The sequence below is a fragment of the Hippopotamus amphibius genome, chromosome 9, assembly GCF_030028045.1.
Source record: "Hippopotamus amphibius kiboko isolate mHipAmp2 chromosome 9, mHipAmp2.hap2, whole genome shotgun sequence".
In the NCBI taxonomy this organism is placed as follows: domain Eukaryota; kingdom Metazoa; phylum Chordata; class Mammalia; order Artiodactyla; family Hippopotamidae; genus Hippopotamus; species Hippopotamus amphibius.
The window spans coordinates 1963017-1975966 of NC_080194.1; the positions used below are offsets into that span (position 1 = coordinate 1963017).

Sequence of the window (12950 nt, forward strand, 5' to 3'; positions counted from 1 at the left end):
GGAGGAGCTGGGGGAGAAGGAAGGAAAGAAGGAAAAAGCCTTCTGTTGAGCACCTGCTACATACCAGCTGTTGTCTGTTATTTTAATTAATCCCAGCAAATAATTATTAAAGACCTACTGTGGGCTCATGGCTGCACACTATCAAGATTTTAGAATAATAAAAAGAAAAACAGAAGAAAAAAGCTACCATGAATGGAGCATCTCAAAAGCCAAGGACAGGGCTGGCCCCTTCCTTACTAGGTCTCCTCGCACCGTCACAGGAATCCTGGGAGATAAAGCTCCTATCATCTCCATTTAGAGAGAGAAACTGGGGCCCAGAGAGGTGTGACAGTTTTCCCAGGGTCACAAAGACGGCACCCAGGGTTGTGACTTCATGTGGCTACGGCATGCCAGGCTCTCTGTGGGCTCCATACGAATGTTTCTCAACCTTAATTGTGCACATGTATCCCCCAAGGATCTTGTCAAAATGCAGATTCTGATTCAGTAACTCTGGGGAAAGTCCCAAGATTCTGCATTACATTTTTTTTTTTTTTTTTTTTTGGCTGCACTGCGCAGCATGTGGGATCTTAGTTCCCCGACCAGGAATGGAATCGGCTCCCCCTGCACTGGAAGCATGGAGTCTTTTTTACTTTTTTTTTTTTTTAAACGTATGTATTTATTTATTGGCTGCATTGGGTCTTTGATGCTATATGCGGGCTTTCTCTAGTTGCGGTGAGCAGGGGCTACTCTTCATTATGTAGTTGAAATACACAGGCTCAACTGTTGTGGTGCAAGGATTTAGTTGCTCCGTGGCTTGTGAGATCTTCCTGGAGCAGGGATTGAACCTGTGTCCCCTGCATTGGCAGGCGGATTCTTATCCACTGCGACACCAGGGAAGCCCCTGGAAGCATGGAGTCTTACCCACTGCACCGCCAGGGAAGCCCCTGGAAGCATGGAGTCTTACCCACTGCGCCGCCAGGGAAGCCCCTGGAAGCATGGAGTCTTACCCACTGCACCGCCAGGGAAGCCCCTGGAAGCATGGAGTCTTACCCACTGTGACACCAGGGGAGCCCCTGGAAGCATGGAGTCTTACCCACTGCACCGCCAGGGAAGCCCCTGGAAGCATGGAGTCTTACCCACTGCGCCGCCAGGGAAGCCCCTGGAAGCATGGAGTCTTACCCACTGCGCCGCCAGGGAAGCCCCTGGAAGCATGGAGTCTTACCCACTGCGCCGCCAGGGAAGCCCCTGGAAGCATGGAGTCTTACCCACTGCACCGCCAGGGAAGCCCTGAGAGTCCGCGTCTCTAACAAGCCCCAGGTGACGCTGCTGATGCTGGTCTGAGAAGCCTGCTCTGGGCAGCAAGCATGCACGCTGGTGGTTCTAACTTTAGGATGCGTCAGAATTACCTGGAGGGGACGTCCCTGGTGGCGCAGTGGTTGAGAATCTGCCTGCCAAGGCAGGGGACACGGGTTCCATCCCTGGTCTGGGAAGATCCCACATGCTGCAGAGCAACTGAGCCACAACTACTGAGCCTGCACTCTAGAACCCATGAGCCACAACTACTGAGCCCACGTGCCACAACGACTGAAGCTCTTGCACCAAGAGCCCACGTTCCACAACAAGAGAAGCCACCGCAATGAGAAGCCCATGTACTGCAATGAAGAGTAGCCCCCGCTCACTGCAACTAGAGAAAGCCCAAGCGCAGCAACGAACACCCAATAAATAAATTAATTTTAAAAATTTTTAAAAAAAGGATTACCTGGAGGGCTTATTAAAACACAGATCGTTGGGCTTCCTAGGTGGTGCAGTGGTTGAGAATCCGCCTGCCAATGCAGGGGACACGGGTTCCATCCCTCCTCCAGGAAGATCCCACATGCCGTGGAGCAACTAAGCCAGTGCACCACAACTACTGAGCCTGTGCTTTAGAGACCGTGAGCCACAACTATTGAGCCCATGTGCTGCAACTACTGAAGCCCACATGCCTAGAGCCCGTGCTCTGCAATAATAGAAGCCACAGCAATGAGGAGCCCGTGCACCACAAGGAAGAGTAGCCCTCACTCACTGCAACTAAAAAGCCCGCGCACAGCAAAAAAAGACCCAACGCAGCTGATAAAACAAATAAATAAATTAAAAACCAAAAACAAAACACAGATCACTGAACCCTCCCCCTGGAGTTCCTGACTCAATAGGCCTGCGTGAGGCCTGAGAAAAAGCGTTGCTAACAAGTTCGCAGGGGCTGCTGCTGGTCTGTACTGTATCATCTCATTCAGGCGGCTCACCAGCGCTGTCTGGGGTCTAGAGCTGCGTGCGCATAAAGAAGGATGGGAAACTGAGGGTCCCAGGCCGCAGGGTCCCTGTTTCTGGGGCTCCCGTCATCCTGAACTCTATCACCTTTCCTCTCTCTCACTTCACAGGGCTATGCCATAGGCAGGCACCGGCTGCGGAAGGGCCGGGGCCGGGGCCGCAGGGGGCACCACCCACCTGTTGGCGTTCTCCAGGGTCTCCACCTTCTTCCACAGTTCATTGTTCTCTGATGTATATGTCTCCACCCTGCGGAGGCCAAGCAGGCACAGGCTCAGGGGTCGCCCCCAGACTCACTGCTGCCCCCTGAGCCCTGCCCACCAGCACCCTACTCCCTGTGCCCCCCGCCCCTGTGAGAGCGCACTGGGGAGAGCCAGCCAGGCTGGGGAGTGGGGCCCAGGCCACCCACCCACTCCCCCCGCCCTCTTACTTCTTTTCTAGACACTCCACGTACTCCTTCTTCTTACGGCGGCTCTCCTGGGCCGAGATCTGGGGGGGAACCCCCAAACGGGAGTTAGGACGCCACATGTGCACTTCCCGGAGCGCCCCCATTTCAAGGCTAGCATCGCCAGGGGAGCAGAGGTACCCCCCACCCCCGCCAGGACGCCCCAGGGCAGGGCCAGGGTCTGGCTCATCCGTTACCTTGTTCTTGATTTTCCTCCGCACCCTCTTCAAGGCCTTCTCCTCGGCTTTGGTGAGGGGCAGTTTCGTGGGGATGGGGTAGCCCTCAGCAATCAGGGTGCGCTTCTCCTCCTCCGTCAGGAGCAGCGGCCCCGACGTCCCCTGTAATTTCTGTGGGAGGGGGACAGGATAGTTAGGAGGCAGACAGCCCTGCATGCAAATTCAGGCTCTGCCATTTACTCTTCGCGTGACCTGCGCCAGGCACTCCGCTCACTGAGCCTCGGTTTCCTCATCTGCAAAAGGGGCAGATCTGCGTGAAATCCAATAACATGTATCAAGTGCCCAGGATTTCGCGGGAGCCTGGCACGTTAGGCCCTCACTATATTGCTGGTGGGGGGTGGTCCCGAGAGCCCATCCTGGAAGCCACAGCCTCAAAGCGCACTTGTCCAGGGCGCCCTAAATAGCACGCACCTCAGACCCCCCCCCCTCAACTTGGGAGGTTCCACGCCTACCCCAGTGATTCTGGTCTCCTGAACACTGCTCTCCAAACAGTGCTCTTTGGAGGCAGCCTGGGCCGTCCCCCTGGAGGCGAGGAACGTCAAGTTCTAGTCCTGGCTCTGCAACAGTGTGGGTTCGGCAGGCCTCTTGGACTCTCTACCTGTTTCCTATTCATCCCAAGGCACGATGTAAACATTCTCGCTCCCGTCTGCCTGGTAGGCACCTCTCTGAAATCTGATGGGGCTGGGGACCAGGCTTAGGGCTCCCGAGACACTCAACTCCTGGACTCCAGGGTCAGTCCACCCCCAGCTGCTTACATGCGGGGCGGTGAGGAGGGGGGAGGTGGAGATGGCCGTGGAGGAGCGGGCCATGGGCCGGATGGGGCTGGAGGGGGGCAGAGAGCGGGGACTCTGGGAGCCGTCGCTGTCGCTGCCGTGGCTGCTGGGGGGCGTCGGAGGCATCTGCACCAGGTCTTCTGGGGAGAGCGAGAGAAGCCAGGTTAGTAGGGGGACACCTCAGCTCTGGCCACACAATCAGAGTTCAGCACAGCATGTGCCTAAGCCAGCCCAGACCGCGTGCGGGATGGACTGCCAGGGCCTTGACCGCTATTCCATCAGAAGCCCCCTCCGCTGTGTCAGAAAGACAAGCTTACATCCCAGAAGACAATTCCTGAGTGCCACCCCATCTCCGACTCCATGAGGCCTGGCTCCTTTAAGCCTGGTTCTTGGTGGGGGTATCACAGAGGCTGGCTTCTTGGGGTCCCTTCCCCACCGCTGACTTCACAGGGCTCAGGGTCTTTGAGCCTCCAACTTGGCAACCTCAGGAGGTGACTGGAGTCTGCCCACAGCAAGACCCATGCGGATCAGGCTGGGTAAGCAGCAGCCTCTGTCCCTTTCTTTCCACTGCAAAACCCCAGGGCGTCCATTTCCAACCTCAGGGTAACAGGACAGCAGGCATGGGGCTGTCAGCAGACCCGCCAGGAGCACTGCTCTCCCCAGCACGCCCTCCGTGCTGCCTCTCTGTGGCCACAGAGTCAGGGAGACGGACCCTGTAGGTGGTCAGGAAGAGGCCTGGACAGAGCCCAGAGGGCCAAGAGCCTGGCTGCAGGGAGCGCGCCCGGGACCGCACAGAATGCCCAGGTGAGTCCAGGTGCGGGACTGTGCAGCAAACTGCACTGCGGAGCCGGGCTGCGGCCGGGAGGAGGAACCACGGCATCCTTCCGGGCTCGGGCCACGACTGTCTCCTGCAGCAGGTCCCCTCTCCGTTCTTTGGCTCTTATTTGCCTATCATGGATGCCAGACTGTAAAGACTACTGAACTTGAAGTCGGAGAGACCTGAGTTTAAGTCCTGACGGTTGCACCCCACAACTGTGCGACCTACAGTTACGTTTCCTCAACCTCTCCCAGCCTCACTTCCCTGTTGAGTGGGGGTGAAAGGACTCCCTGCATGGAGCCAGGAGGATGCAGTGGGCTAATGTACGGGAATGTGCTTTATGGACTGAAGGGCACTCTACAATGTAAGGTGTTTTCACACTGGTCCCTTTATGCCTTCTGTTAATTCTGTCTTCTCTCGGAGACCGTGAGAAACTTGAGGGTGAAACTTGGGCCTTATTCATCTTTCTAAACCTTGTGGTACTTAGTCCAGGGCCTGATACACAGTAGATGCTTAATCAATGATGAATGAATGAGGTGGGCTTGGAAAGATTCAGTTAGCCCTTTCTCTTTCTGGACAATCCAAGAAGCCCCCTCTGTTCTCTTGTCCTCTGTCAGGTCTGGGGATGTGCTTCCAAGGCTTCCTGGGGACCTGCCATCTTTACTCCGTATCACTGCTGTATAACTGGTGGTGCGTCTGTGGCCCTCGCTCCTCTGATCTACTTGGGTACCGTCTTCTCTCTCTGCTTCCCTCGTTCCTGGGACTAGGAGATGCCCAGTGAACTCTAGTTGGATGGGTGGATGAATGGATAGATGGATGGATGGACAGATAGATGGGTAAATGAACAGATGGACGGATGAAGGGATGGATGGGTGGGTTGGTGGATGGATGGAAGAATGGATGGATGGACTATACCGTGGACTTCAATGAATGAATGATGTGAGGGGTGAGTAGGTATTGATCACAGTGAGGACAGCTGTAGACTAGGTAAGACGGGGCCTGGAGGGATGGAGAATGGGCAGAGCAGAGAGGAGAGAAATTTCTGGGGAGAGATGGGAGGTGTTGAGGCAGATGGGTGGGCTGGGCCAAAGAATGTGGAGTTAGGAGTAAAGAATGTGGTCTGCCCAATACTGAAGAGGAAGAGCCCCTCTCTGGACACACCTACCTGGTGTCACTTTGAGGAACGGGCTCACCTCCTGGGGCTCTGCTTTGATCACGGGCAGCTGAGTCACCTCTGCCGGGGCCTGAGGAGGAGACAGGTGCGGCTCCGTCAACGCTGAGGCTTGTTCCCACCCTGCCTCCAACCCCCCTCCCTCCCTCCCTGGGCCTGGGGGCCTCCCCTGCAGTGCTCAGAAAGTAGCTGGGCTCAGGGCTCCAGGCACATCCCAGAGGGAGCAGAGGCAAGTTCCTGTGCTTAGAGAAGGCAAATCAGACCTAAGAAAAGAGAATCGTGGCCAAGTAGCATCGTTTAGCCCCTCAACTCAGAGAGGAGGGCTTTCTGTGGCCTCTGAGGCCAGGGCCGTCATGTTGGTGGCCATCTACACCGCCTGTGAACGCCACGCAGGCCTGGGTATGTGGACTGCCATGAGGACGGGAGGTAATGTCTGGCAGATCGTAGCTGTTCAACGAACAGTAACAACAGCACAGATGAAGGAGGCATTAACTGCCTGGAGGCTCAGAGGAAACTCCATGAGCAGCTGAAGTCTGAGTCCTGATGTATGAATAGGAGTATTCCAGATAAAGGATGGGGCAGGATATTTGAAACGACGAGGCACCCCAATGGGTTTGAAGCAAGGGACTGACAGAATTAGATTAACGCTTCAAATAAACATGCATTCCTCTCTCTTTGTATCATCCCAACTTGCTGTTCCAGAACGGACATCAAGAGGCATGGCTTCCTACGCACGAGCACCAACACAGGTGGAAGGGTGTCCTGGCTGAGAAGGCACTGTGCTGGGTGCTGGGTTTCGGGCCCCCCTCTCCCCTCCGGGCCTACGGCGAGCAGAGAGAGGCCGTGACATCGTGGGCGGGACCCAGCACCCCCACTTCAGGCAGATGAGCAACAATCCCAGGAGGTGAAGGCTGGCAGGGACCTTGGAGGCTCCCTGGTCTACACCCCAGCTCAGCCCTCAAGTGACAGGCGAAGGGGCAGCCGTGCAGTGAGATGTCGGCACTTATGTGGGTCACACGCTCACTCTTGCCACACCAGCTCCTGGTTTCTGTGCCTTCCACTAGGGGGTCGTGACCTCGCTGGAGTGGAAAGTGTGGGTTCCGGGGTCTGATGGCTGAGTTTGCAATGCAGCGCCACTGCTTCTGGCTGTGCAATGTGGGGCACGTTGCTTAACCCCTCGGGCCTCAGTTTCCCTCTCTGAGGCATGTGCCCAGCTTCCAAGACCCTGGATGCCGCTGCCGTCATGCCTTCCCTTCCTGCCAGTCCTAGAAGTGGCCCCAAAAGACCCTGCCCATTTGCAGCCAACCCTGAACCCTCAGGTCCCTGGTGCAGTAGGAGGGGCTGACCTCTCTCGCATCTGGCCCCATACATTTGAGCGGGTGAGCTGCCTGGCCAGCAGGGGGCAGTGCCGGCCAAACCCCGACTCCAGGGGTTTCAGGGTGACCCTCGCGTCGTAGACTGGGGGTAGGAGCCCCTTAGAGGCCGTTCAAGCTCCCGTTTTACAGGGAAGGAAGCTGAGGAAAAAAGAGGGAGGGCAACGTGCCCAGAGCACAAGTGAGAGCAGCGCTGGGCCCCAGACAGAGCCCCTCTCAGGCACCAGGGGTCTGGATCCACAGCCGACTGCGGTTATCTGTGCACTCACCCGGGGGGTGGGCTGGCCTGCGTGTGGGTTAAACAAATTCTTCTCATGAGGATACACAATTAAAATCTGGCATAACATTTCCACTTAGGTGTTTCTTCCTTTTGAAAAATGCTGACACTTTGAGAAAATTAAGGGGCCTAGGCTGCCGCCTTCCCTGAGACCCTGGACCGGGCCCTGGCGCTCAGCCCCGCCCTGAGACATGGGGCCCTGTCGTCTTCCTCCTGCACACAGCCAAGGCCCCAGCTTCCTCCGAGGGTGCTGTGGTTGAGCCCGTTCTAGGAGGGTGGAGGGGGCGCCCCAGGGGTGGGCAAAGGCCTGGTCTGGGAGTTCTGACCCTCCGTCCTGAGGGTCACATCGCTCCCCGTTCTCAGAGCCCTGGGGGTGCTCGGGGCTCTGGGTACCTCTTCCCACAGAGACCCATCGCCCTCCTCCCTCCCTCAGCCCCTACAAACGACCCCAGGCTCACCTGGTGGGGAACGGGCAGCCTGGTCAGCGGGCTGAGGCCCAGCAGCGGGGCGGTGGCCATGGCGGCTGCGGCAGCCACGGCCGAGGAGGCGGCCAGAGGGTCCACGGGCAGCTCCGGGCTCTGCTCCTGCTTCACCATGACCGAGCACGGTCTGTGTCCCAGCACCCACGCTCCGTGTTCCACATCTAGGGAAGGGGGCAGGACCCGGGCTCAGGGGGCTGCCGGGGCAGAGCGCTCAGCCCCTCTCCCGGCCCCCGGGAGCTGCTCTGGACAGGGCCGGGGGGAGATGCTACGGAACACCGGAGGCAGGCGGAAACAGGCGGGCTTGTGAGGTGGGAGGACGGAGGGGCTGGGACCAGAAGAAGCGGGGGCATCTTCTCCATTCAGCAGTTTACAGAGTGGGCTTGGACAACGGACCCCTCCTGACTGGCTGTGTGACTTTAGGCAAGTTGCTTAACCTCTCTGAGCCTTAGCTTCCCCATCTGTAAAAGTACCTGACCAGAAGTAAATGTTCAATAAATGGCAGCTGTTGTGGACACAATTACTGTTATTCAGTAAACATCTGCTGAGCACCGTGCTAGGTGCTGGGGATCTGGTGGGGGTCAGAGCAAAGGGAAGAGGAAGAGGGGGTCAGAGAGGCCAGCGGGGACGGCAAGGCCTTGGAGCTGCTACTCTGCCCTAAAGGCGATAGGGAAGCACTGGAGAGTTTCAAGCACTCTCAGATTTGTAATGTTAAAAAAGATCACCCTGGGATGTCCCCGGCGGTGCAGTGGTTAAGAATCCTCCTGCCCATGCAGGGGACACGCGTTCGAGCCCTGGTCTGGGAAGATCCCACATGCTGCGGAGCAACTAGGCCCATGCACCACAACTACTGAGCCCACGTGCCACAACTCCTGAAGCCTTCGTGCTCTAGGGCCCATGCTCCGCAACAAGAGAAGCCACCGCACGGAGAAGCCTGCGCACTGCAACAAAGAGTAGCCCCTGTGCTCCATAACTAGAGAAAGCCCATGTGTAGCAATGAAGACCCAATGCAGCCAAAAAAAAAAAAAAATCACTCTGCCTGTGTGTGCAGACTGGACCGGCTGCAGGTGAGATGGAGGCAGGGAGACCAGCAGGAGGCTACTGAAATTGTCCAGTGAGAGAAGGTGAAGGACGTGTTAAGGCAGTGGCAGTGGGGATGGAGAGGAAGAAACACACGGGAGACACGTTTAGAAGGAAGAAGCCGCAGGACCTGGTACCTGGGAGGGGCGTGTGGGGGGTGAGGGGTGATGCTCGGGTCTCCCAGGGCAGCATCCACCTTGTGGGGCTCCTGGCCTCACCTGGGCCCCAGGGCTGCCAGGTATCACCCCCTTTCCCCCTGGGTGCCTACGGTCCTCCACTCAGAGTCGGCTCTGCCTGCAGCGGCCCCAGCGCCTGGCTCTGGTGAGGAAGAGATCTGAGGAGGGACTCGAGGGGACTCTAGCCTTTGGGACCCGCTGTGGGTGCGGGAGGGGTCAGTGGCTGCCTGATCCCACCTCAGACGGCAGGCCCCACCCTTCTGGGAGCCTGAGGGCCCCAGTTCTGGGCAGGCTGCCCCTGGGCTCCAGGAACACCCACAAACTTCCCAAATTACAGGGCCAGCCCGCTGGCCTCCGGGAAGCTGCCCCCTGCAAAGGACCCACAGACAAATTGCTCTAAAAATAGACTCGGGGTGGCAAGGAGTTGCCGGGCCGGGAGGCAGGCCACCCCACATGCTGCCCTTCCCCAGGCTGGGGCCTGACGCCCCACTGAGGTGACCTCAGAGGCTGGGCTGAGGCCAGGGCACGCAGGGAAGCTGAGACCTCCACAGCCGCAAGCCCTGGAGCCCCTTAAAGCCCCAGAAGGTGTCCCTGCTCTTCATGCATATGAATTTGTGCCCCAACCCTGGGGGCAGGCACTGCTATTCTGTCCATTCATAGATGAGAAGATTAAAAAACCCACTCAAGACCACTGTCCCCCAAAGGGAAAGAGGAAAAAGAATGCTGTTCATGGTTCTAGCCACTAGTCTTAATAGGACTTTTATACACACAATTAAACAGTCACTCATTTTATATACATACACGTATATGTGTATGTATATATATATGATGTGCTGGGCACTGAGCTGGGTACTTTATGTATATATATTTTTAATCCTGGCCAGAATTCTCAAGATACCTAGTGTCTTCATTTTATAATTGAAGAAACTGAGGTCCAGAGAAGTTAAGCAACCTCTTCAAGATCACACAGCAGCTGGTGGAGGTACCAGGATGCACACCAAAGCCAGTACCCCTTACTGCACCCGAAGGCTGGCAAGTGTGGTGGCGGCAAGGGTGTGAGGTTCAGAATCCCTGCTCTGCATTTTACTGCGTGTGTAACCTAAACAACTCAGCTATCCTGAAGTCTCTTTTTCCTTATCAGAGAAATGGGGAGTATGATCAAAGTGATGCTGACCTCCCCTGTGAGTTGTGAGACATAAATGAGATCATAACACGAAGGTACTTTGTAAACTGGAGAGTGCTATAGAAATATTTATTGTTATTCCATCTGTAGGTGAAGAAATTGAGGCTTATCAAGGCTAAGACACGTGTCCATGATCATTCAGCCAAATATGACAGAGCCATATGAGGAAATGCCCAAAGAGACCATTTCTAGGTGGGGCACAGTCTGTAGTTCTCAAGTGTCGATCACCGGAGAGGAAAGACTCAAAGGGCCCTTTGCTTAAAAGGCAGGGAGGTGGAGGAGAGGAGAGCTTTAGAGAACCCTAGCTTTGGGAATAAAAGTAGGGTGCAGGGGAGCTCCCTGGTGGCCCAGTGGTTAGGATTCTGGGCTTTCACTGCTGAGCCCCAGGTTCAATCCCTGGTGGGGGAACTGAGATCCTGCAAACTGCGTGACGTGGCAAAAAAAAAAAAAAATAGGGTGCAGGCGTTTTACCCAGGTAACATCTCAGAGGACATCACTGTGTGAAGAGGTGGTAAGGTTCTAGAGTCTTGGTAACTTGTCCACATTTATTGTTTAGTCCTCCCCTCCCACCAGCTGTTGCATCTAAGTCTGGTTCTCAAGACCTAAGTAGGCATCAGAATCACCTGGAAGGCTGGATCCTCCCCACAGGGTTTTGATGCAGCAGGTCTGGGCAGGACCTGAGAATCTTCATTGGTAACAAGTTCCCAGGTGCTGCGGCTGGTCTGGGACCCACTCTTTGCCCATCACTGACCGACGTCAGTGAGAAAGACCCTCTTGAGAAGTGCCCTTCTGGGTTTGACTTGAGAAAGAACAAAAAGAGGGCGGCCTCCCCTGAGAGGTGGTTGTGGGTGGCTCCTCTGGGCCTCGTGCCCTGGGCCCTGCAGCCGCTCCTTACCTTGGGTGGTGTCCTCCATCTTGATGGGCACAACAGGGCTCTGAGGCGCCGAGTCGCCGCTCAGGGAGTAGCTGTGCTCGGCCTGGATGCCCGGCGTGGGGGAGTCCAGTTCCATGTCCAGCAGAGGGCTCTTCTCGTCCAGCACAGGGTCATCAAAGAAACTGCTGAACAGGTCGTTGGAGAAGTCCTCCATGTTCTCTGCAAAGTGGTCCAGGTGCTCAGGGAAGTGCTAGGGAAGGAGGAGGGTGTCAGCTTATCCCAGGAAGGGGGTGCAGATGCTGCCACGGTGGTGCCAGCAGCCCAGCCACCGCCACGGCGCTCCCTGCGACCTCCCCATCACTCCGCCCACCATCACTAGCAGCAGCAGCACCACCACCGACTGCCCCACCGCCCACATCACCACACCAACGATCACCACTTCTATCACTGCTGTCAACCCGTCCCCATATTACTGCCACCGCCACCTCCACTCCATCTCTAGCCTCTCCGTCAGTCTCCTCAAGGGCGAGCCCTGGATGGTGTGAAAGAATCCAGGCAACAGGACACAGGGCTTTCGTTCTGGCTCTGTGACCTTGGCCAAATCACTTAGATTGCCCAAGTCTGTTTCTCAGTCCACACTCCTTCCTTCATGGGAGGACTCAGGGCTAAAGAATAACTGCATCTATGCCAGCATGCTTGCATTCCCAAGACGCTATCAGTGACTTTTGTATTCTCTTTTGCTGGAATGCAAGGTGGCGAGATTATGGAGGACTCTGCTCCCCTCATTAGCACAGTCCCCACTTGTCCTCATGCCTCCAGAGCTTCCCTTTCCCAGCCACTCTTTACGCCAAGAGATTAGGCTCCAGGGCCCTATCACTTGGGTTCAAATCCTGGCCCTGACGCGCCTAGCTATGACTCAGTGCCGTTCAAACCGCGGGTGGTGACTCATTAATGGGTTGTGAAATCAATTTAGTAGGTCACGACCAGAATTTAAGAAAAAAGAAAACAGAACAAAATAGAGTAGAAAAATATCAGAGTGCACTGCACATACGGAAGTTAAATACCTGGTAAATTTTTAATCTCAGGTAGGTGTGTGTGTGTGTGTGTGTGCGCGCGCGTATGTTCTTGGGAAGGATGTAAAATGTTTCTCAGAAACAAAACAGTCTAAAAAATATTGGTCTGTGTGATCCTGGGAAAGTGGGGCTGATGACGGTTCCTATCCGTGAGGGTTATTGCGAGGATTAAACAAGTCAACACACGCAGAGCACTCAGAACAGTCCCTGGTACATAGCAGTTACTCAACAAACCTCTTATTAATAGAGCATCCAGCGGCTTGCACGTAGGAGTGGCTTATTTTTTCTCTCTAGAGAATTATAAATAGGTAAGGAGATGTTACTGTTGTTCATTCACTTTTTGCTGACAATGAATTTGCTGGGGCTTTGCTTCCGGCCCCGGGGTCCCACCTGGTGAGTGGGTAAGGACTGGACTGTTTGGAGCCTGTCCCATTCTGGAGGGGATGAACAGAAAAGCCCTTTGTCTGAGAATCCGGTTCAGAGCCGCACGAGCGCCTGCCTGCGGGGTCAGGGGACAGGCATAAGCTCCGCAGTCAGAAAGGCCTGCTCTGGACTCCTGACTCACACGTCGCTAAGTTACGTCACTTCTCTGGGCCTCGGTTTCCTCAACTGTAAAGGGGAAATAATAGTTCCCACCTCACAGTGTTGTCACGACGGTCAAACATTTGTCAGGTGCCTCATACTAGCCTCACAGGGTTATGAGGGTAAAATAA

The 12950-nt window shown here is 55.8% G+C and overlaps 1 protein-coding gene across 3 annotated transcripts in view; it reads right to left on the bottom strand.

The window, feature by feature from the left end:
* CREB3L1 (cAMP responsive element binding protein 3 like 1) overlaps positions 1-12950 on the bottom strand; it is a 35481-nt gene that overhangs the window by 5384 nt on the left and 17147 nt on the right. For 2 of the 3 annotated variants that reach the window (XM_057695091.1, XM_057695093.1), the window contains exons 2-8: positions 11186-11414; positions 7831-8015; positions 5717-5795; positions 3717-3874; positions 2923-3072; positions 2711-2769; positions 2461-2529 (exon numbers count right to left, since the gene is read on the bottom strand). In XM_057695091.1, the coding sequence (XP_057551074.1) occupies positions 2461-2529; positions 2711-2769; positions 2923-3072; positions 3717-3874; positions 5717-5795; positions 7831-8015; positions 11186-11414 (929 nt within the window). The remainder of the gene's footprint in view (positions 1-2460; positions 2530-2710; positions 2770-2922; positions 3073-3716; positions 3875-5716; positions 5796-7830; positions 8016-11185; positions 11415-12950) is intronic. The other variant, XM_057695092.1, reaches the window with a different exon arrangement.